Source organism: Podarcis melisellensis, assembly GCF_964234715.1.
Source record: "Podarcis melisellensis genome assembly, chromosome: 13".
Classification (NCBI taxonomy): Eukaryota; Metazoa; Chordata; class Lepidosauria; order Squamata; family Lacertidae; genus Podarcis; species Podarcis melisellensis.
Window position 1 is genome coordinate 51221050 of NC_138545.1, and position 25351 is coordinate 51246400.

Here is a 25351-nt window from a genome sequence, read left to right on the forward strand (position 1 = left end):
TCACTTCTCAGCAGTTTGAAGCTTTTCTGGCTGAGAAAGGAATTCAACACGATTTGTCTAGTCCTCGCTCGCCATGGCAGAATGGACTTGCGGAACGAGCAAATCAGACATTGCTTCAAGGGTTAAAAACCTTGCTGCATGATGCAAATCTTCCAGAGAGTTATTGGGCCGAAGCTCTCTCATGTTTCACTTACAGTTATAATCGCAGGTTATCTTCAGCGATTGGTTGTACCCCCTATGAGAAGATGTTTGGCAAGAAGCCATACATCAAACACATGAAAATTTTTGGTTCTGACATGTGGGTTCACTCACCACAAAACTCCAAGTTAGACAAGCGTGGATTGCATGGTATCTTTCTAGGTTATCAGAAAGGGTCTTACAGAATAATGATGACTGACTCTAAGGAAATTAAGCTCACAAGAAGTGTTGAGTACAATGCCAAGTGGGGGGAGAATGTGGGAATTTTCCAATGTTATCCTGATGACAGTGATGAGACTGAGGATAGTCAAAAGCAACCGCAACAACCCACACCCACTGATGAAGGTTCTGATTCTGAGTCTGAAACTGAATCAGATGATTCAGAGGATTTCAAGAGTGCGAAAGCCTCTATGCGACCCTCTGAAAGCTCTGATCAAGAATTGGAGGAACCATTGTTCACAATAGGTCACTTTTCTCCTAAGAAGGAAGAGGAGAGTATTGAAGACTTAAGGCTAATTCGTAGGTCACAGAGAGCCACAAAAGGCAGACCTCCAAAGAGATTTGCTGATGAGTTTGCTAAGATTGCAGTAACAGCTGTTAAAAGCTCCAAGAAGGTTTTTGAACCTTCAAGTTTCCAAGAAATCCAGGATTTGGATTCAAAGGAAGCTGAGCCATGGTTAAATGCCATGAAGGCTGAGCTTGATTCCTTGGAAAGGAACAAAACATGGGAACTTGTTTCAGTAGTTCCAGGAATGAAATTGCTTGGAAGCAAATGGGTCTTCAAAGCGAAGACTGATCAAAATGGCAAGATAGTCAGACACAAAGCCAGGTTGGTAGCCAGAGGTTTTGCTCAGGTACCAGGTGAAGACTATCACGAGACCTACTCACCCACAGTGAGGTATGAGAGCATTAGGCTTATGCTCAAGCTAGCTGCAGAGGAAAATCTACACATTAGTCACCATGATGTGAATACAGCTTTTCTGTACGGATCTCTAGGTGAATCACTTTATATGCTTCCACCTGATGGCGTACAGGTAAAACAGGGATTTGTTTGTGCTCTGAAAAAGTCCCTTTATGGTCTCAAACAAAGTGCACGGTGTTGGCACACAAAACTCACTGAAGTATTGTTTTCTCTAGGTTTTCAGCAAGGGAAAGCTGATCCATGTGTGTTTGTCAAAGAGGAGGGGCAAAAGAAACTGTATTGTTTGTTTTATGTTGATGATCTTTTATTCTTTTGGAAAGATGTCACAATGTACAATAACGCCCTAGCTCAACTGAAAGAGCACTTTGACATGAAAGATCTTGGTGAGGTAAACAACTACCTATCTCTGGAAATAGAGAGAGATCAAGATGGTAACATTCTAGTACACCAGTCACGGAAAATTGCTGATGTGTTAAGCAAACTAAACCTGATGGATGCTAACCCTGTGGACACACCGATGGTAACAGGTTATCAGGTAGATGACACTGAAGAAGCATTTTCTGACACTACACTGTACAGAAGTGTGCTGGGCAAGCTAAACTTCATTGCCAGATGTTCAAGACCAGACATTGCTGTTAGCTGTAATTTGCTAAGTAGACAAGTCAACAATCCTACTGTTAAGGATTGGAAAGCTCTGAAACGCATAGCGCGGTATTTGAAAGGCACTATGCATTACAGACTGAGATTTAACAATCAGAAGTCTGGTGGTCTTGAGATATTTGCAGATGCAAGTTTTGGAAGTGACACTACAGACAGGAAAAGTACGTCTGGAGTTTGCTATAAGTACAATCAGGGTCTATTTGATTGGTCATGCAAGAAGCAAACAACAGTTAGCTTAAGTTCTTGTGAAGCTGAACTGAATGCACTGTCTTATTCACTTAAGGATTGTGAATGGTTGTTACAATTGTGCAAAGACATGAAAATTCCTGTCAAATGTCCAATCCAGGTTTACCAGGACAACAAAGCATGTTTGGCTTTGCTGAATTCTGAAGGTTGTAAGCAAAGCACGAAGCACTTGCAATTGAAGGTGCAACATGCTAGGGAACGTATTCAGAAGGGACTCGTAACGGTGTCCTATATGCCAGGTAATGAAATTCCTGCTGATGTATTGTCCAAGATTGTATCAAGGGATCAACACTGTACCTATGTGCAGAAGTTGGGTTTGTACTGATATTGTACGAACACGCTGCCCAGAGATGTTCACAGAAAGGGGGAGGATGTTGGTTTCTGCTTTCTTCTCTGTGCAGCGAAGTGCTTGTCACGAGACAGGTGTTTATATTCCACAGAGTCTGTACTGTTGGAGGTTTTCCCACGGGAATAGGAGACTGGATATGACGTACACTGGTTTCCTGTTTTTCACTGTTCTTTGCAGTTTCAGTTTGTGATTCTCTCCGTGCCTTAGAGGAGAGATGACGCTTTCTCTGCTCCGGCAGAGGGAAAATGTTTTTCTGTAACTTACCAGCTTTGAACTGTAAATAAAGCAATATAGAGTATGTTGGCACGTACTTTTCATCATTCCGCTGTGCACTGGACACTGCTTATCTCCAACACCTAGGACTTGCCGATCAGAAGGTCGGCGGTTCGAATCCCCGTGACGGGGTGAGCTCCCATTGCTCTGTCCCTTCTCCTGCCAACCTAGCAGTTCAAAAGCACGTCAAAGTGCAAGTAGATAAATAGGTACCGCTCTGGCGGGAAGGTAAACGGCGTTTCTGTGTGCTGCTCCAGTTCACCAGAAGCGGCTTAGTCATGCTGGCCACATGACCTGAAAGCTGTACGCCGGCTCCCTCGGCCAATAAAGCGAGATGAGCGCCACAACCCCAGAGTCGGCCACGACTGGACCTAAATATAATCCAGTATTACATATTGGATTCAACTTTTTTTTACTGTGCTCCCCTATGTTTTCTAGTTTAATGGGAACAAGTAGGCATTCTGAAGAACCAAAACCCAAGTACTGTTTTGCTAGTGATCGCTATTCATTTTGAAACAACATAAGGGAGTGAAATTAATGCCACAGAGTCTTCAGGAACTCTCACAAAAGTTCCTGTTACAATTCCCAAAATGTATCATGCTAACTAAGAAAAGGCAGTGAAAGCAACAAAGGACTTCATCAATATAAAAGACTATAAAAATACTAAGCACAGCAATATGACACTAACACATGCTCTAATCCTTCCTGATGGTAGAACCAATAGAAACATTAACAGGACCTGCCATATGTCACTAGTGACAAGAATGCCCCCCCCAAGAATGCCAAATACCAAGAATGCAAAGAGCAAATGCTTAAAAGATTTCACTCTTCAGCATGCTTCATAACTTTAGGTTTACAATGACCTCTAATTACAAGACAGACATATATTACAAAAAAACAAACTGCATGTTGTTGTAAAATGTTTGTACCCCTTAAGAAACAGATATTTTACATGTGCAAAAGAGCATGTACTGAAACAGTACACATATCTACAAGTCTTTATTTCAGGGCTGTGTGAATTGAGCAGTGATCTTATGCCGTATGACACAGTAAGTTATGATCTACATGTTGCACAGAATGAAGAGGGATTTTCCACTTTATTAGTTTAGAATGTAGATTGGGGGTGGAGGGTTGTGTTATGATATATTCACCGGTGTAAGAGGCTCCCTGAATATAGTAAAGTAACACACCAAGCAAGCTTTAGCAACCTCTTCTCCTTCACATGTTTGTTTACTACAAGCATGGAGCAAATTAAATCTTCACTCTCAAGTGGTACAAAAATATATCACTTCATTCTACCACCTCATTCTGCGTAATGCGTCAGCTCTAGCAAGAGAAGGCTCAGGATCCTCCGCCTCTTCTGACGTGGGAGCGACAGCCCTGAGACATGGTGCCCAGTTGTTCATTTCTGAAAAGGATCCACGTTCTCCTAGACACTGCATTTCCTGACTTACTCTCAGAGTAAGCAATTATTCTTTGTATAGTGCCCACAGTGAGCATAGTGCTTCAAAGACAGGGCCCTGCCCCAAGGAACCTATAACCTAAATTCAACACAGAGAAAACTACAGAGAAAGGGAGAAGAAGTACAGTACGGTGAAACAACAGGATAAAGAGCTAGTGTTTCAAGCTGCAATCCTGCCCATGTTTACCTGGGAGCAAGAGCCATTTAAGTTCTGTCTAGACTTACACAGGATTGCACTGCCAGTTACAGAAGGGCACAGGAAGTTTAGGGAAGTATAATGACTGTTGTTTAAATGTATTTTTAATGTTTTGTGGGAAGCCGCCCAGAGTGGCTGGGGAAGCCAGCCGGATTGGTGGGGTATAAATAATAAATTATTATTAATTATTATTATTAATAATAATTATAATAATACTAGGGACTGAGCCAGTCTTCACAGAAAAGTGGGGTTTGAGAAGGGATTTGAGATGTAAATAAAATAGCATGATGTTGGTATACAGGGAGGCAGTTCTAAGCTTATGGGACAATAAAGGAGTGAGCTCTTTGAGGTAGCAGACCTCCAGGTGGCTGAAGATGGCAAAGCTGGAGAAAAGGATACAGGGAGGGGTGCCTCAGAATGCAACAGCAGAAGGATTAGGAGGAAGGGCCATGGACGGCTCTGAAGGGCAAAGACTGGAAGTCAGTGTAGGGTTTAAGGAGAGGCTCACAGCATCAAAATGACAAGAGAGGGGCATCTGTTAGTTGCGGGGGAACCAAGACCAGAGAGAATATTGCAGTAGTCCAAGCAGTCTACAGAGGAAGAGTCATTTTTTTGCAAGAGAAAAAGGAAGCAGCAGCATGACTTGGTCAATACCTGGTTTTCAGGATCATGATATATCAACAGCTAAACATCACAATATCTTGATATATCATGATATATATCTGTGGTGGTGGAGGGCCTTGCTGGGCCTCCCCATGGCCTGCCCCGTGGCACCTCCCTGCAATGGCAGAGGGTCTCACCGAACCTCCCTGCAGCGGTGGAGGGTGTGCCGTGCTTCCCCGCAGCAGCAGAGGGCCTTGCTGTACCTCCCCATGGAAGGCCTTAAAATGTAAGGAAGTAGTAGATTTAATAAAAATATTAAATAAACTTCCATATATTTAAAATATTTTCAACTAATTTAAGAGTAGTTTAAGTGATTTACTAGGCAAGTAGCATCTGCTTCCCCACTCACGAGGTCTAAATGGAATCTATGCATGCATAAGCCCTACTGAGTTCAACTAAACTTACTTCTACTTTCCTGGGAGTAAGCCCCATTGAATTCAGCAGGGCTTACTTGTGAGTACACACGCATTTGCTTTCACTGCTTACCGAAAAACACCCTCCCCATCATTCTCACATAGTACCCAAGCTATAATTTCAGCATAAGGCAGCCAGCTAAATCTTCTCCACACCATTCCACCTCCCCCACAGAACGGTCCCCCCAAAAGCCATCAATCTCTCCCTTTTTATCAAAGAGAAAGAGGGAGGGCAAGCAAGCAAAAAGATAAAGGTAAAGGACCCCAGACAGTTAAGTCCAGTCGCAGATGACTCTGGGTTTGTGGCGCTCATCTTGCTTTGCAGGCTGAGAGAGCAGGCGTTTGTCTGCAGACAGTTTTTCTGGGTCATGTGGCCAGCATGACTAAGCCGCTTCTGGCGCAACGAAACACCAAAACCAGAGCAGCGCACGGAAACGCCATTTACCTTCCTGCCGGAGCAGTACCTATTTATCTACTTGCACTTTTTTTGGTGTGCTTTCAAACTGCTAGGTTGGCAGGAGCTGGGACAGAGGAACAGGAGCTCACCCTATTGTGGGGATTCAAACCGCCAACCTTCTGCCAACCTACCCCCTGGGAAGTTGTCAAGTCTCCACCTCTGGTTCACCAGTATATGGCCTTGTTGAAACCTTATCATGATGTTATTTCTATACCAGTATTCAACAATATGGCAATTTATTGCACAGCCCTACTTGGTAACAGACTGAACACAAGAAACAAGGAGGACTCAGCCATAAAGCTGTTCATGACTGTTCATCAGAGTAGATTGTAACTTTGTCAATGGATAAACGAGCGTAAGAGGGAGTAGGACTTGGGAAGGGAGATTAAAAGTTTGGCTTTGGGCATACTGAAATGACCAAAAAGCATGTGATGATCAGAGAGTCAGCTGGAGATGCAGGACTGAAGAAAGGGAGACAGTTCAGGAGTAGAAAGGTAAGGCTGGAGGTCATCCATATGTGGCACAGAAAGCAGTGAGTGTTGATACCATCAACCAGAAATAGTGTGCTGAGGGCCAAAAACAAATCCCAAGTGACTTCAGCAGAGAGAGAAAAACAAGGATGAGCCTTTTCTGTGGTGACTACGTGACTCTGAAATGCTTTCCCCAAAGAGGCTCACCTGGCACCATCATTACATGTCTTTGGACACCAGGCAAAAACAGTCCTCTTTACCTAGGCCTATGGCTATTAAATAATCTACGGTCTGTGAAAGTGTGATTATTTTACTATTAATCTGTCTGTCGGTATGCTTTTTACTATGCACTGATGTATTGTGTTTCTAATGTTGTACACCACCCTGAGATCTTTTGATAAAGAGTGGTATATAAATTGAAAAAAATAATAAAACCGTGAAAGAATGATTAACAGCTCCATTCTTACCATGTGTTAAGTCCTACTGAATTAAGTGGGGTTTACTTCCAGATAAGTGAGGTTAGGACCTCAGCCTAAACTGATAGGGAAAAGAACCATGTCAAGACAGAACCACAGAAACCTAGACCAAGGCATAAAAGGAACCAAGCAGGAGAGTGATAAACTGTATCAAAGACAGCATAAAGGTAAAGAATGAGGGCAGAATAGAGTTTTTGTGAGTGTAGTTTCAATAGAACCCAGGGAGTAGATATCAGACTGAAAAAATCAAGATCTGAGTTAGAAGGAAAGTAAAACTCAATGGGAGTCTGGAGACAAAGGGCAGAAGAGAGAGGGTTGCTTTTGTGGTGGAAGGGGATCAAAAGAACAATGTAGATGCTGCATTCTGCACATACTTAGAGGCACACTTGTTTTAGATGACCTCTTCCAGGTTGATCTCTAGTGTTAAAGGCAAGTTCCAGAATGTAGCCCCAGCTCAAAGGAAGCCCTATTGCTAGGATTCAAGCTTTCCTAGAAGCTGCATCCTCTAACCTCTCTGTGGGCGCAGTTCCAAGTGGCTGCGATTAAATATTCAAGATGTGGGAGATCCCCCACAAAATTCCCCATTATGTCACATCTCCTAGGTGCTGAAACTGGACAGGTTCCAGTGCAGAGCCAACACTCAATTAAACCCCTGTGCACACTACTGTAAGTCAATCTTTCCTGGGATCTGCACCTTCTTGAAATTATCTTAGATATGTTCCAGTGACTGCAATTCATCATTCAGGGTACAGTTTACATATTCTATGTTTATCCCAAGCCCTTCTGTCACACCTTTTCAGTTAACTATCAAATTGTGCTGTGATCTATCATAAGAGCATGAAAGGTACATCTGCTGAAATTCCCTTTTCCACATCCATTAAAGCTCAAGGAGCCCAGGTTTTTGTCATCTAAGCACCCTACTTATCGAACATGAGTGTTTAATTCTTGTTTGCTGCTTAATTTTGAGTTAGGGGTAGGGTTGGGCCAAGGCTGAGTGAAACAAAAAGAGCAACACAGGAAAGAAGACAAAATTATCCAGTGTTCAAGTTCCTAGATTCCTGATAACCGCACAGCCTAATAGTTCAAAGACACATGCTTTCTAGGTAAACAAGGAAAGCATGTGAAATGTATATACAGTATGAGAAGTGATGTAAAGCCTGGAAAGATGAAATCATGTAAATAATACTAGCTTTGTTGTGAATTAATCTGGTTTAGCGGTCACAGTTTAGGTGTAAAGGTGTTTAAAAACGGAAAACTTAAACCAGCTTTATGCTCTTTCTTCTTGCTAGTTTAAATCAGCCCACCCTGCCAAAGCCACATTCTCTTGTACTAACCAGGGGTGGGCGTGTGCAGCCTATTTGCTGCAAAGTAATCTGGTTTAGAGGGACGCGGGTGGCACTGTGGGTTAAACCACAGAGCCTAGGACTTGCCGATCAGGCGGTTTGAATCCCCGCGACGGGGTGAGCTCCCGTTGCTCGGTCCCTGCTCCTGCCAACCTAGCAGTTCGAAAGCACGTCAAAGTGCAAGTAGATAAATAGGTACCGCTCTGGCGGGAAGGTAAATGTCATGTCAGTGAGCTGCTCTGGTTCACCAGAAGTGGCTTAGTCATGCTAGCCGCATGACCCAGAAGCTGTACGCCGGCTCCCTTGGCCAGTAAAGCGAGATGAGCGCCGCAACCCCAGAGTCGGTCACGACTTCAGGGGTCCCTTTACCTTTTACAGTTCATGTGAGCTAACTGCAGGACAAGCAACCACTGGAAATTGGGCACCTAAAATGTGAGTTGTTACTGAGATCTCTTCTTCTGGACCTGTTGCCTATTGGCACTTTGCTGCCCTCACCTTGATCTTGAGTCGGCCACGACTGGACCTAATGGTCAGGGGTCCCTTTACCTAATCTGCTTTAGTGGTCAGTTTTGCACCACCGTGTAGGTGTGAAGCATTCTCAATGGGAAACTTAAATCAGCTTCCCCTCTCCTTTCTTCCTGGCGTAACCCAGTCCACCAAAGGGCAACCCAAAACCACTTTGCGGGAAGCCGCATCCTCTTGTCCCAACCGAGGGAGTGCACGTGTGTGGGCGGGCGCGATTAAAGGGCTGGGGGAACCCGACCTGGGATGCGACCCACGCAGTGGCGTGGCGTGGGTTGTCAGCACCCGGGGCAAGGCAAGTAATTTGCGCCCCCTAACCCTAACCCCCCGATGTTGCGCCCGGTGCGGCCGGCCCCCCTTGGACCCCCGCGCTCTGCGCATGCCCCGGAGGCTCTCTTTTCCCGCAGGCGCCACTCACCCAGAGGCTGCTGAAGCAGTCCAGCCCGGCGCCGATGACCCGGGCGGCCTGGGCGAGGGCGGCGCGGACCCCGAGCGAGGCCCCGAGCGCGTAGCAGCCGTAGAGCGCGGGCCCGCCGGCGCCCAGCAGCACCAGGAGCCTCCTCCGGCGGAGCAGCTGGCGGCCCAGCGCCTCGGCGGCGGCGTTGGCGAAGCAGAGCGGCAGCAGCAGCGCGGCGGGCAGCACGGGCGCCCCGGAGCGGCGCAGGCGGCGCAGCCAGGCCCGGCCCAGCGCCGTCAGGGAGCTCTTGAAGGGGTGCAGGAAGGTGCCGCACAGCGCGGCCCACAGCAGCGGCCGCAGGAAGGCCTCCAGGATGAAGTAGACCAGCACCGCCGCGCCGCAGCACAGCCCCGCCAGCACCAGCGCGCCCGTGTTGTAGAAGGCCTGCCGCAGGGGCTTCTCCAGGCGCGGCAGCGGCAGCGCAGGGGGCGGCCGGCCGGGAGGGCCGGGGCTCGCCGCGGGCTCCGGGCTCGGCGGGCCGCCGCCGCCGTCCCCGCTCTCGGCCATGGGCAAGGCGCCGGCGACGCCGGACCGCGGCTGAGGGGCCGCCTCAGAGGAAGGGGCCGCGGAGGATGCTGGGGGCTGTAGTGTTTTCCTTTCCCCTTAGGCGATGGGAGATGCTCTTCTTTTTCTTTTCCCGGGTCGTGATTTCGGCTGGAGCCTGCAGTGCGTGCTGGGAGATGTAGTTCTTTTTCTTAGGGCGTGGCTTTGGCTGGAGCCCGCGGGGGATGCTGGGAGATGTAGTTCTCATTCTCCCAGGTTGTGGCATGGGAAATGCAGTCTTAGCAGGGGAGCCTGGGTTCCCATTCACACCAATGTTGTTGTTGTTTAGTCGTTTAGTCGTGTCCGACTCTTCGTGACCCCCTGGACCAGAGAACGCCAGGCACCTCTGTCTTCCACTGCCTCCCGCAGTTTGGTCAGGCTGATGTTTGTAGCTTCGAGAACACTGTCCCACCATCTCGTCCTCCGTCGTCCACTTCTCCTTGTGCCCTCCATCTTTCCCAACATCAGGGTCTTTTCCGGGGAGTCTTCCCTTCTCATGAGGTGGCCAAAGTACTGGAGCCTCAGCTTCAGGATCTGTCCTTCCAGTGAGCACTCAGGGCTGATTTCCTTAAGAATGGAGAGGTTTGATCTTCTTGCAGTCCATGGGACTCTCAAGAGTCTCCTCCAGCACCATAATTAAAAAGCATCAATTCTTCGGCGATCAGCCTGCTTTATGGTCCAGCTCTCACTTCCATTTCACACCAATAGGCATTCCCTTTTGTGCTTGTCCCCACCTTCTGATTTGTTGCTTTTATTATGCCAATTACGTACAGGCAGAGCATGCGTGCAGATAGCTGTGCGGGAAGCCTTTTTTAAAAATAAGTTGCTTTTTAAAAAACAAATTCATAGAAAATTGGAAGGACCCAAGAGGTTCATTTAGTCCAACCAAGGAATCCTTTGCTCAACATGGGACTCCAACCCAGGACCCTGAGTTTAAGAGTCTTATGCTCTACTGACGGATATCTGACATCAGTATTTGCTGTCACCTGGTTATCTTAATCTGCTAGGACACAGCAATGGTTGAGTATGGGTAGTAGTAGAGGGGTAATAACCTTACTCCTCAAATCTTTATAAAGAGAGCAAGCTAGCAGCACATGAGCTACTGATTTAATTCTGCCATCTCCACATGGGCATCAATGTTTTTCCAGTGGAAATTTTTGAAATCGACCCTCAAGTACAGCCGAAGGCAGTATATTTAATAATGCGTAAGTGAAAGCACGTCAGTATTTTGGAGTTGTTAAAATTTGCAAATAGGGTGCCAACGTATCAAAATGACTAGGTGGAAAATAATCATACCATGGGCAAAATTGTAGGTACACATCCTTTCTGTTAACAGCTGCTGGTCAGACTACTGCAATCTGTTCAGTTATTGTAAATACTATTGCAACTTGCTCAGTTGATTTGGGAGGTCTTACCAGAGATTGCTGCTGCCACCAGCTGGACCCGTGTATATTGCAATGCTTAATGTTTGCACCTTAGTAGCTTGAGCAAGAGACCCAACTCACAGACTCCATCCTTGGATTAACCCTAAGGTTTAAAGAACATTGATTAAAGAAGTAAGATGGGCAATAACCAGGGAGAGGGCTTTTATGGAACAGCTGGCCCAGAAAGGCCAACCTAGTGTACGCTTGGGATCTTTCTAGAGCCACATGAATAGCTTTCTGTTCCAGCCAGGTCTTTTGAACACTTTGTGTAGCCTGGCACCTTAATATTTTTTCATTTTTTTCTGTGTTTGGTTTATCTGTACACTTTACATTTGTCCCTACTGAAAGTAACAAAATGAATTTTAGTAAGTGTAAGGTTCTACACTTAAGACAGGAATAACCAGCTGCATAAATATAAAATGGGAGACACTTGGAGTGCTAGTAGTGCATGTGAAATAAATCTAAGGGTCTTGGTGGACCACAAGCTTAACATGAGACAACAGTGTGATGCAGCAGCAAAAACGGCTACTGCTTTTGAAGTTGTATCAACGGAAGTGTCCAGATCAAGGGAAGTAATAGTACAACTCTATTCTGCCTTGGTCAGACCACACCTGGAGTAATGTGTCTAGTTCTGGATGCTACAATTTAAGAAGGATATTGACAAGCTGAAACATGTGCAGAGGATGCAACCAAGATGATCAAGGGTCTAGAAGCCAAGCCTCATGAGGAACAGTTAAAGGAGCTGGGTATGTTTAACTTAGGGACACGGGTGGCGCTGTAGGTTAAACCAGAGCCTAGGGCTTGTCGATCAGAAGGTCGGAGGTTCGAATCTCTGCAACGGGGTGAGCTCCCGTTGCTCGGTCCCTGCTCCTGCCAACCTAGCAGTTCGAAAGCACGAAGCACAAGTAGATAAATAGGTACTGCTCTGGTGGGAAGGTAAATGGTGTTTCTGTGCGCTGCTCTGGTTCGCCAGAAGCAGCTTAGTCATGCTGGCCACATGACCCGGAAGCTGTACGCCGGCTCCCTCGGCCAATAAAGCGAGATGAGCGTCGCAACCCCAGAGTCAGTCATGACTGGACCTAATCATCAGGGATCCCTTTACCTTTATGTTTAGCTTGGAAAAAGGGGAGATGGAGAGATGATAGCCTTCTTCAAATATCTCAAGAGCTGTCGCATGGAAGATGGAGCAAGCTTGTTTTTTCCTGCTCTGGAGGGTAGGGCTTGCATCAATGACTTCCAGTTACAAAAAAGGAGATTCTGACCAACCCTCTGCCAGTAAGAACTGTTTAACAGTGTATCATATTCCCTTGGGAAAGTGGGCCAATGGTCTGATCCAGTAGTCCATTCTTATGGAAGCCTCTTTTTCTAACTTTTTATTGACCTTCTGAACACAGGTTTGCCTTGCTATACTGTCCTGGAAATCTTCCCTCTGGTGGGGGAAACTTCCCGTGTCACCATGATCACCTCCCTTGTTCTCTTATAATGGCAATGGCTCCCACCTGAGTTCCGGTGAGGTCCGGCTGGAAAAAAGCCCTGCAGGAAATTCCAACTAAATATCTGGAAGAAATTTCTGATGGTAAGAGCTATTGGACAGCGGAGGTTGTGGACTCTCCTTCATTGGAGGTTTTTAAGTAGCGTTTGGATGACCATCTGTCATGGATGCTTTAGCTGAGATTCTTGCCTTGCAGGGGGTTGAACTAAGTGACTGTCAGGTTCCCTTCCAACTCTGCAATTTTATGAGCACCTACTCAGAGAACTTCGTGGTATGGGGTGGAATACAAATGCTGTACCTTTATTGGAAAAAACTTTTATTAGTGCATCCAGGCCTTGGGAGGAGGTGGAGAATTTTGGAGGCATCTCTGTGGTTTTGCATATGCTATTTCTTGTTGCTGCTATTTCTTGATTTGTAAATAACTGCAGCTTCCGTACGAAGTAGGCAATCTTCCTCCTCCCTGGGGGCACCCCATCTGTCTTGCTGCTCCATCACAGTCGACTCAGCTCTATCGAGAAACTTTGCATGTTGTCCTGTTGCTTGAGCTGGGGCTAGGTGGGTCACAAGTTGCTGCACCTTCTCTTCCAGCAAAACAGGTCACTGCAGCAGCTCCCTCGACCTCCCAGTACTCTGGATCTCCTGTTCACAAGCTCACAGAAGCTGCAGTGAGCTAAGTTTGACTGCTGCTGGCTGCTAACTCCTCCACTTCCTCGTTCAGCTTGGCTTCCTCTGTACATGTACTGAAAACAAACTCATTTTTTTACTTCATTTGGTGGAGTGTGTGTGTGTGTTATACACCAAGGAGATGATGCTTCAAATGCCCTGAGATCATAGTTGTTTTAAGCAAATGTTTGTGAGGTATAAAGCCTAACAAAAGAAAGTCAGAATGCAAACTGCATCAAATTATCTTTACTTATCTTTTGTCACTCATATTTCACACAGTAAATCTGACATAATACTGACCTCTTTTTACATTTCCATGTACTGAACATTTTGTAGAAATACACATTTAGTTCAAATACACTTTTTAGTTCATTCATAGTTCTGAGGAACAAGTCGTTCCTTTATATTGATTCCATGTCTATTGATTCCATGTCAGCAACATAAATTACATTTCCGTACCCTTGGAGATATCATTTCAAATAAAGGAAAAATACAAGATAAAAGGGTTCTTTTTTTCTTCTTTCACTTGCTTCACATTTATGCATACATAAGAAACGGAACACAAATTGTGTCAAAATATATACACTTGTAAACATCTTCTTTTAAGTCACTTACCTCATATAGTGCTGCTTTTTCCAGAAAATGTACACTCCATACTGGAAACTTAGCTATTATTTTCACTTGTTTGTATCCTTGTCGGAGAACTTTTCCAATTGCACTACTTTTGCCTATGAAGCAATTTGAAGGGGGCAGAGGAACTATAATTTCCTAAGCCCTGCCGGACTTGCTTTAGCTTTAGTTGGGGGGAAATGACTTTTTCTTTCCCCTTTTCCCCTTCACACATTATTAAAATGGCTCCCTTCCCACTGGTTTCACGCCTCCAACCTAGTATATCCTTTTCTCGGCCCCCATTGCTGTCAGAGCAACAACAATGGAGGAGCGAACAAGAAGGCATTTGTGGATGAGCTTCCTTTGCTGCCTGCAGAGAAGGAAGTTCTACAAGATCCATCAACCTCTCAGCCCCCCTTCCCAGTAGCACAGATTTAAAATAATAATAAATTAGGCAAAATGTGGCCATTTTCTTAAAATGGTCTGTTGGTGACTTTTTCAGATAGAAAAGTTATTTTCTTGGCTGAAGAATGATTATCTTCTATCATTTCCCAAAAGATAATTTTTAATGCTGACTTGTTTTAGAGCCCTATAAATACTTAAGCTTATGCACAATTTTATTTGGGAAGGTAAAAAAATAATTAGCATTATTTTGACTCTGGGACCAGTCACTTAAATTGTAAGTATTTAAACATATATTACCTAAATAATCTCATGAAATATGATATATTCCTATTTTTTATTTACTCAATTAAATGTAATTTAGTGTTAGGAAATAGAATTTACGTGTTTCTCATAATATTTCACCATCACACCCATAGGTTTAACAATGCAATCCTTTCTATGTCTACTCAGAAGTAAGTCATGCTGTGTTTGGCTAGGCTTTCTCCCTAGTAAGTAAAAGGAACGCAGCCTTAATCTTTCATGAAACAAGTTATATATCTACTAAAAATGTTCTGCCAATTACAATTGTTCCTTGATTATTCTCAAATATCGTGATTGTTTGGCACACAACTATGGCTCAGGTAGCAGAGGAGCTCAAGCTGCCAATGAATAACTAAGTGTCCAGTGATACCATTTCCAATAGAAAAAGCTCCTGTCCTGAGCAATGCTCACTAACAAATGGTCTCTGTTTGCAGTCGTCATGGGGTTCCCATCAATAAATAGAATGTCAATGCAACAATAAGCAACAAGCAGAATGGAGAAGAGAAGGTCTGATAGGCAGCTGACGGCATAAAAATATCTTCATACTTGTAAATACTGACCACACGCTCCGAGACAGGTGGAGAATCTATGTCATGCCTAGTTATAGAACCTAAAATAGTTAAAGAATAGAGAGCAAGAAATTGAGCTGGGTTGCTTAAGATGTTAACTCTATTTCTCGCTAACTAGCTAGCATTCAAAATGGTCAGTCTGATCCAATACCTCGGGTTACAGACGCTTCAGCTTACGCGTTTTCGGGCTGCGCATTGGACCGAACCCGGAAGTACCGGAATGGGTTGCTTCCGGGTTTTGGTGCTCGCGCATGTGCAGAAGCACTAAATCGCCCTTTGCACATGCGCAGAAACGCCAAATCGCGAGCCACGCATGTGCAGATGCAGCGCTGCAGGTTGCAAGCCTGCCTCCCACACGGATCACATTCGCAACCCAAGGTTCCACTGTATTTTGCTCTTTTTTTTAAATGTGCAAAGGAAAGCATGCATTCCTACATCAAAGACGGTAGCAAGGTAGTCTGGTATGGCTTGGTCCTTTGTGAGGTATCTTCTTACAGCAAAGAAAGCTATGCATAGATCTGTAACAGCTGCCAATTCCTGGGAACGTGAAGGTCTCCTTGCCAGCATATAGGCATAGTGCAAGGAACTGAGTTCTCTACAATAAAAACCTAAGTATACTTACTTATTGGGGAGATCTCCCTAATAAGGTTGAGCGAACATGCTTTGAATTGAGAGAAGAGACAAAACTACAATAATTCTGGAGTGCTATGTAACTTCTTCAAGTGACATCATGAACTAAAAAATAAAGCAAAAAAATTTCCTTCCAGTAGCACCTTAAAGACCAACTAAGTTAGTTTTTGGTATGAGCTTTCGTGTGCATGCACACTTCTTCAGATACACTTCTTCAGTGTATCTGAAGAAGTGTGCATGCACACGAAAGCTCATACCAAAAACTAACTTAGTTGGTCTTTAAGGTGCTACTGGAAGGATTTTTTTTTTGTTTTGACTATGGCAGACCAACACGGCTACCTATCTGTAACTAAAAAATAAAGCATAGCAATGACAGCTTAAATACAAATCATGCAAACTACGGTGGAATGGAATTAGTTCTGCTTATGGTGAATGCATGATGGATTAGATATTGCTAACTTCATGCATTCCTACTGGAAAACACTACTGCTTTAAATTAACTGCAGTTAATTAGAAACTCAAAAGAAGAACAACTTACCCTGAATTGCTGGGCCCCAAGCAAATAAATAATACCAGCTCAGATGAAGATCTACAATAGTCTCATCTCTGGGAACCTTCACAGGACGCTTGAATCGACATGTTACACGGTTGTTTTCAAAAAGACCCTCTTCGTCTCTAGCAGGATTTCTTGGGATTTCTTTTGCCCACTGTCCAACATTGTAGAAGTGATGTATTCTGACTCTTCCATTGTCATCGTGAACACAGGCCATGACATCATCTCCACCCTAAATGGAGAAACCAAAATAAGGATTCCACTGTGACATCACCTGTACCCATTAGAAACGAAGGAATTGTTCACATGAGATCTTCAAATCACAGACAAACCATTAACAGTAACAAATCTCTTAAGCAGGAAGAGGTGTCCCCTTGTGCAAATTAATTGAAACAAACAATGTAGTTTATTGTACAAAACTCACATATACATGTACAAAACTCACATATACGTACATTAGTAACGGATAGGACCTCTGCTATTTTTAAGCAGCATTTGAACACGGTTTGGCATGGAGTCTACTAGTTTCGAACAGTCACTGTTGATTTTCGGATGCCTGTACCACACATGAATCAGCGCCTGAATGAGCTTTTCCATAGCCGTACAGTCTACAGCACGGAGGCGACTTTTGCATATAGCCCACAAATTCTCAATGGGATTTACGTCCAGTGAATTCCCTGGCCAATCAAGTACCTGTATTTGCTGCTCTGTCATGAATTTCTTCACCATTTTTGATGTGTGACAGGGGGCTAGGTCCTGCTGCAATATCCCAGTACCGTCAAGATACCTTTTCCAGCTCTGGAATAACTCTCTTTCGTAGAACCTCAATATATTGTATCATTCCCTCTATTGGCTGCATGCTTCCGATACCATAATCATCAACTGACTTTTTGTGTTTGTTTCTGAGTATAAGATTATGAGTAAGACAGAAAACATGCTTTGTTTCAATTAATTTGCACAAGGGTGTATATATAGGCTGATTCTGTCAGAAAGTTCTTCCTGATTTAAACGGATACTTACCCCCTGCCTAGATTCTGCCAGCTACATTCTCCTAATAATAATAAAGGGTTACCCAAGAGATACCAAGAAGTAAGGCTGAAAACAGGCATTTCCAACATTTCTCTTTTTATTACTTTTAAAATAGGGCTACTCCTGTCATATCTATTTGCTGTCCATGTACCTGCCTTGTTCATGTGCAAGTCGGGGTGGGCAAATCCAAATTTGACATCAAATTGGTGTCTGTGTGAGGGAAGTTGAATGCTTCCCAAGGTCCATCACCCCAAGCACTTTTCTCCCAACCCACCTCCAATAACAGAAGAGTTGGGACAGAAATGCCTCTACTGAACAAGCACACAAAGGTAAAATGGGAGAGGATTTGACCCCCTTCTTGTGCACGTTGCGTTTAACTCTGCTGCTATGCTGTATGCATGAACATGGCAAGTCTGGCCCCATGACTAAGCAAATGGGTGAGTATTCTGTGTTCTGGAAAATGTGATCTCTGAGAAAAGCTGTGAAGCATCAACAGGTTTTTCCCCCTATTCCTATTTTCTACTCCTATCTGCATGCTGCTTAGTAAAAATAATTAGTAATGTTTACTTTCTAGAGACAAGCTAGAGCAGGATGTGTGTGGGTGCGTAGAAACTACCCAGTTGCACACAGGCAAAATGTAGACGTATTGCTCTGCCCACCTTGTCTCTGGCCCCGCCCACTACTGGCATGAAACTGGCAGAAGACTGGTGAGAAGGTTATGTTCCTCGGGCTGGCAAACGCTCCACAGTGCTTTACAGCTTCATCTGAGATGCTTTAAAGCAGATTTTGCCACCACTTAAGTACCAAGTACCCCCCCAGTTGCTGACAGGGTGAACCTCCCCCTTCATCCAGCATGAGGATGACTAGAAAGTCCATGTTCGGAGGCTGTGATCTCTAGCTCCAGACTTCAAATCTCAACATTGAACTGAAAGGTGGGGGCATTCAAGCCTGAAATGCACTGTTCTGTTGACCAGGCCTTCTGCTATTTATTTATACCAGGCCTGCATAAGCAAAAGCCTTCTTACTGCTTGGCCATTCACATGTGCTGATGCTTCACAATGTTCTTTTCATCTGTGCCCAAAGAATGCCCTGACGCTGAGCACACACCATCCATAGCAGCTCCCTAAGCATCCCTAACACAGTGGTGGTAAATTATGGTAGAAATAGAGAGGGTGTTCATCAGACAAAGAGAAAAGAGCTCTTTATTTCATATACCCCCTCAAACAATTCCAATAATCTTTGCCATCTGCTTTGATGGGCAATGTGAGTCTTATTTTTTCAAAGCGCTTGGGGGCACTATTAATTTGGTGTTTGTGGTCACCCTTGACAAATACGAAAGTTGTACAATAGGCTTATGACATTGTCATATTTCGTACTTTACTTCTAGGGATTTATTTATTTTTGAACCACCTGAAAATCAATTTTTAAAAAATTTAAAAAGAGAAAGGACCTGTCCAACATCAAGAATGGCATAAAAGAATTGCCCTCTCTTGTGTTTTCATTCCCCATTGCTTCAGCACCCAGTCTAACATCAAACAAGTGGACCTTGGGCATAAAATGGAAACGTTTTACTTTTAACATTTTTCTAACTTACAATTTCATGTCCAAGTATAAAACTTTGCAAATCAATACATTAACTTAATTTTTATTCATCTGTCCTTTCTTTCTCAAAAATGAATCAGTGCTTCATTATTATTAACACCATCTTACCATTTTCTTATCAGAGGAAAATCCCACAGCTACCCAACCATCTGTCTCGGCACTCAGTTCAAACTCTATGTCAGCTCCTATTCTGCGGTAACTGAGAAAGTACTCACAAGTCTCTGCATTACATCCTGGTTTACCATACCTACATGTGACAGAGGAGACAAAACATCACTGCCTATAATTCAGAGATATACAAGGAACATTTCTGTTTAAGTTTACCTGTACTTTCAATCCAGCTGAAAAATTTGCTACTGACTTAGGGTTATGTCTGATGGAAATCTATGGCAAATAGCACTGCAGTCCAATCACTGAGCATGCATAGGACAGCAATATTAAGCACACAAATGTAGGCATTCTCTTGGCACTATGCCTACTTACAAAATCTTAAAATAAAAAGAGTGTGTCTAATCAAACTATAAATCAACAAAACCAAAAGAATAAAAACAGAAGAGCAGAAATTCCAAAGAGAATAAAAATGACTGAACAGTTTTAATGCACACTTAAAAAATGGATGTTGGGAAGGTCTATCAAATATACCTGGAGACAGAATTCATAATCCGGATTCCACATCGGACAAGGCCCTTTCTCTTAACCTCATCAAGAACTAATATTACTAATATTATTACATAAAATTTGCAAAAACATTGATCATACATCGCTGAAAATGGGGTAAACAAAAAACCCAAAACATAAAGTATCAGTCACAAAGATCACAAAATCAAGTTTAGCTTAATGCAATGGCAATGTATATTCTACTAATCTATTCATTTATGACATTGGTGCATTGCAAGACTCTTCTCCTATATTAAGTGCTTCTGTTAATTTGTCAATTTCAGCCGAATCTAGTCATTTCAATTGCCGCTTCCAAACTGCTAGAGGTTGAGGGGCTTTCCAGTGCTTCATCCATAACTCACCACAGCAATCAATACACTGTACATAATTTCCTCAATTACATTCAGTAAAATCAAGAAAGGGTCTAAAGCTAAAGTATTTCCTGATATAATCTTAAGTACACCACTACAAACTTTTTTAAAAAAAAGTTCTTAGCAACATTTAAGTTTGGCAGCGAAGAATAGCCTATTAAGCTGAGCTGGTATTACTGGAACAACAATTTATACTAAATTTCTTGAATGAAAGACTTAAGGAGACAGTTCTGATTGGCTGAGATACAGAAAAGCCTATTTATTTTTTAAAAATGTGATTTAAGTCTCCAAGATCCTTTTCCAATGTAAGCATTTTAAAATGAAAACAACCAACTAAGTTTGTTCTTAAGGTTATCCTATTCTTAAGGTTATCCTTCAATTGTTATCCATGTAGATGATGCTATTCTTGTTTTCTACACCCAGGTAGGCCAGATCATCAATCAATTTTGTCTACACTGTCAAAATGAACAGTTTTCCATCGTTCATTCATTCATTCATTCATTCATTTTTGAGATTTATATTTCATCCATCATCCTGGGGTTGCACAGTGGGTTACATCGAAAGAAGAAGAAACAGTTTATTAGCATTAAATATCTAGAACACATACTGTATGTCTCTATGTTTTTAAACTTTTTTGAGCATTTAGAGATACAACTAAAAAGCTGACGATACGAAGCAGGTAGTGACAACGACACCATACAACACCAATCTGTCAAATAAGGTCCACCTAAACATTTGGGCCGCCCATATTTTTAGCAAAAGTAGACTTGGGGAATTTCTTTAGGCGTTAATCTCGGTCTGAGTTTAAGAAACAAAGCTGGTATGGCAAGTGCCACGAATTCCTTCATGTATACTGCAAACAAGTTCCAAGTCACATAGTAGCCCATCATCATTACTTTAGTCTTTGCCAGTCTTAAATTAAATGCAACTTTCTGTCCAATGGCTGTGTGCCATAACCTCTTAAGTTCAGGCATCAATCATCCACATCCCAGTCATATTCCAGTTTTTTGCTACTTCGAACCTGGCTACTACTAGCTGAAAGGTAATCAATAGTTTCTGTAATACGGTCTCGTTATTTTGGTTATCCCAGAAAAAAAAGATATTTTTATATGGATTGTGTTTTTATGAAAACAGAAAACTTTGGGTAGGCTATGCATCAAAAGGTAGTACATAAGTAATTTAATAAATGTACTGATTGACAGATGGATTGATTGATTGATTGACTGCATTTCTATTCCACCCTTCCCACTAAAGGAGTTCACAGCAGTGAACCACAAGCAATAGACAATAAAAACATATTTAAAAAATAAATAAGGTTTGGCAAACAAGAGTTCTTAAGTGGAAAATATATTTCAAATTCCAGTAAACATGCATGCCATTGGGTTCAAGATTGCAATGTAACAGCCATAGATATATTCTAGTATTAAACATTTATATAAAAATTCATGGACAGCACATGTTTGGGAGCCAGAATGTCAGCATTTATAAACTTAAAAGCAAACATGTTTCATACCAACCTAAAGCATCCTTTTGTTTTCCCACAGTCATCCACTTTAATTTTTGCAAATGGATCCACTGGAGGAGCAGTAGGAAAAGGATAACCTTGAAGAATCAAAACAAATAATTAAATATGTGGCAGAATATACTTTCTTTTAAAGAATAAAATTTCATATAAGTTTTGTCCTGGCATATATAGTTCCAATTCTATCAATGTTTAATTTAAAAAAAAATTTGGTTGCTCCTCGCCACTTGTTTTTAGCCATTCTTTATTTTAGGGGGCGGGAGGCAGGGCATATATATATATATATATATATATATATATATATATATATATATACACACAATCCAAACTGCCAGGATAGATAGAGAAGACAGATATAACCCTGGCGTATATAGTTTTAATTTATTAATGTTTAATTTTTTAGTTAATTTTTGGGGTTCGCTCTCCCCCTTGTTTTAAGGCATTCTTATTTTGATCTGAAGAATCAAAGCAAAAAATTAAATATGTGGCAGAATATAATAAACATATAATAAACCAAACTGCCAGGACAGAGAGATATAATCCTGGCATATATAGTTGAATTGCTTTGTTAATTTGGGGGTTTGCTCTCCCCCTTGTTTTAAGGCTTAATTTGATCCGCAAGCCTCCTTGAGTTCCCTTCAGGGAAAATCATCATCATCATCATCTTTTTTTCTTAAAAAATGTTTAGGGATGCTCTCCTTTTCCTACTCATATTGAAATAATAAGAATAATAATAATAATAGTAATAATAATAATAATAATTTTTATTTATATCCTGCCCTCCTCAGCCAAAGCTGGGCTCAGGGCAGCTAACAACAATAAAATAATACAACATTCTAAAATCATTTCATTATAAAATTAATTCAAATCAAATTGATGGCAACCATTGGGCTATATACTGCCCCTCAATGAGGCCAAACAGATTCACAAAATGTTTAGGAGTATGTGTACCCCCAGAAAAAATTAACCCACCCCGTGTACCCAGAAAAAAGTAATAATAATAATAATAATAATAATAATAATAATAATAATAATAAGGCCTTTGGCCAGATCCAGCCAGGGCCCTTTCTTAACAGGCTGGCCCCGGGAGGCGTCGGTTCGCCTCTCCCGCCACCCGGCGCCCGCTTTCCCGGGGGATCCCCGCCGGCTCTTTGCGGGGCTCCGAGCGGCGGGCCCGAGAAGCCCTGAAGGGGGCAAGGGGGCGAAGGGCGCCGCCGCCGGGGAAAGGCCTTCCCGCCTGGCGCCGAGGGCGAGCCGCGCTCTCCTCCCAAGCCCCTCTGCCGCCCGGCTCCGTCCCCTCACCCTCGTCCGAGAGGAAGCGCATGTCGTAGAACTCGCTGGCGAAGGTGCCGTACGAGGAGTCGTGGCGCTGCCGCTGCTCGCCCGCCTGGGCCCCGCCGGGGTCGGCCTCCCTCCCGCGGCCGCCGCCAGCGGACCCCGCGCCGCCCCCGCCCGCCGGGCTGCCCCACGACGAAGAGGCCGGCGCGGGCCCGGCCAGCAGAAGCAGCCACAGCAAGGCGGCAGCACGCGCGGCCATGGCGGCGGCGGCGGCGGCGGCGGCGGCCCCTGACTGGAGCCGGGCGGCTTCGTCTTCCGTGCGCCGGCGCCTCCGCCGCCTCCGCTCTCCGGGCTGGAGGGGCTCAGTCCCCGGAACCGGTTTCCTCAGCGCATGAGAGAGCGGGGGAGGAGAGGGCTCTGAACATGTGCAGAGCGCCCTCCCCACGGCCGAAAGCTGAGGCGGCAGGGAAAGGGGGCTCAGGAGCATGTGCAGAGCGCCTTCCCATCGCCATCACTGGCTGGACGAGTGTGGGACCCAGTCCATGCGAAACATGGTCTTGTTTTTACACAGGGAAACACACACACATTGGCGTGGGCGTAGGGGGGCTTCCGCCCCCCTACATAATAATAATAATAATAATAATAATAATAATAATAATAATAATAATAATAATAATATCTTTATTGTCATTGCCCCCTCTCGGGGACAACGAAATTACTTGGCTGCTCCATCCACCCAGGTAGGGCACTCCACACAAAATCAGAACAACTATAAAAACACTAATTAAAACAATACAGTATAATACAGCAAGGAAGATTAGATGACTTTCAAAGTCCAGGCTTCCCATTCAGGGCTGAGATCGCTCTGGAGAAGAAGCTGTTCTTAAGACGGCTCGTTCTTGTCTTCATCGTCCTGTATCTCCGTCCCGACGGCAGGAGCTCGAAGAGACAGTGACCAGGATGCGATGGATCTTTTACTATGTCCAGTGCCTTCCTATGGCACCTTGTGGCATAAATCTGCTCTAAGGTGGAGAGTGGGCAGCCAACAATGCTCTCTGCTGCCTTAACAACTCTGCACAACCCCATCAATACATACAAAGCAATTTAAATTGAGGTTCCCCCCCAAAAAAGCCTATCCCCCCCCAAAAAAAACAGAAATTCTGGCTGCGCTCATGGACACCTCCCCCCCCAAAACCTACAATCAAAACCTCGCAGGTCTTTCCTGCTTCGACACAAAACGTGGAGCTTGACCCGTGAACCCGGGTGAGTTTTATAATGGGATTCCCCCCACAAAATCAAACACGTGTCACTCCTGCCTTCACAGGCTGAAGCATAAAGATTACAAATCCTGGGCTCCACCCATGGCATCAAAAGCGTGGCTCTAGGGCGCTTTGGGCCTGCCAGCTGATTCTGAATTAGAACTCCCATTATCTCTGGCCATGGTGCCCTCTCAGCAGATACCATCTTATTTGACTTCTTTGTCTGTAGCGGCCCACAGATATGCCTTTATTAAGGCAAGATTTAACGCCTTTCCTTCCAATGTCTTGAATAATAGATTTTCCAATGGTCAGATCTCAGCGGTGTGTGTATGTGATAATAGATCTATAGAATCCTTACAACATATACTATTCTGTTGTTCACTACATTCAGTTTCTCGGATCAGATTTTTGTCCCCTTTATTATTGGAAATATCGGGTGACTCCTTGGAAATACAGCTAATACATTTACTGCAAGATTCTGATCCAGGTAGGTCCCTTTCTGTTGCCAGATTTCTGATAACAGTATTAGCCTATAAGAGGAAAAATGGATTACTCTATGATTATTGATTTTGCCTAAATAATATTGATTTATACTGATAATCTGATATTTTAAGCGCTATATTGTTCTTATTTTAATGGAATCTAGAAACTTACGGTTTGAGATGTACTTGATTTAAACGTATTTTAATTTATTAATTTTATTTTGTTATACCTGTTTTGCTGTATGATGTATTGAATATGGGCCTATGGCCGTAATAAACTATCTATCTGTCTGGCCACCAACTATGCTTGCTGGGGCTGATGGGCGTTGTAGTTCAGAAACAGCTGGCAAGCCAAAGTCATAGAATTGCACAGCTGGAAGGGACCAGGGGGGTCATCCGGTCCAACACCCTGCAATGAAGGGATCTGTTCCCCCAACATGGGGCTCAAACCCAGAACCCTGAGATCAAGAGTCTCATGGTCTGTGGACTGAGCTCTCTCAGCTGGCAGGAGTCATGTTCTAGGGCATGACAACTCCTGCATCTTCTGAGGTTTTACAGGGGATTCCCCCATGCAAGCAACTGTCAAGAACCACTCAGAGTTAAGGGATAAACAAATGTTGTCACACACATACATATATCCAATCCTTGCCCATTGAAACTATGGGTTCAGGGTTCCATGGTGTCACTGTTGCACAAAAATATGGTACAAAGGCATCAAACCTCAGTATTTTATAATGGACACCCCCCTCCAAGCCATGAACAAATAACAGATCACATCCATCCCCATGCAGCTGGTGCCAGAACTATTTTGTAGTCCTGAGACAACTATCAGAAAAGCCCCTAGAAATAACATTGC

The 25351-nt window shown here is 43.7% G+C and overlaps 2 protein-coding genes across 4 annotated transcripts in view; both read right to left on the reverse strand.

Annotated features, from left to right (window-relative positions):
* The window catches only part of TMEM245 (transmembrane protein 245), a 58522-nt gene extending 48813 nt beyond the window's left edge, over positions 1-9709 (reverse strand). For 2 of the 3 annotated variants that reach the window (XM_081883943.1, XM_081883942.1), the window contains exon 1: positions 9069-9629. In XM_081883943.1, the coding sequence (XP_081740069.1) occupies positions 9069-9614 (546 nt within the window). In that variant the 5' untranslated portion in view covers positions 9615-9629. Of the gene's footprint in view, positions 1-9068 lie in introns of all 3 variants that reach the window. The other variant, XM_081883944.1, reaches the window with a different exon arrangement.
* Positions 9710-13460: 3751 nt separating this feature from the next.
* FRRS1L (ferric chelate reductase 1 like) lies at positions 13461-23279 on the reverse strand. Its single transcript, XM_081884308.1, has 5 exons — positions 22779-23279; positions 21472-21556; positions 19035-19173; positions 16281-16527; positions 13461-15153 (listed from the first exon to the last, which is right to left on the reverse strand). Exons 1-5 carry the CDS (start codon positions 23239-23241, stop codon positions 14981-14983), a joined length of 1107 nt encoding a protein of 368 aa, XP_081740434.1. The 5' UTR covers positions 23242-23279; the 3' UTR covers positions 13461-14980.
* Between the last annotated feature and the right edge of the window lie 2072 nt (positions 23280-25351).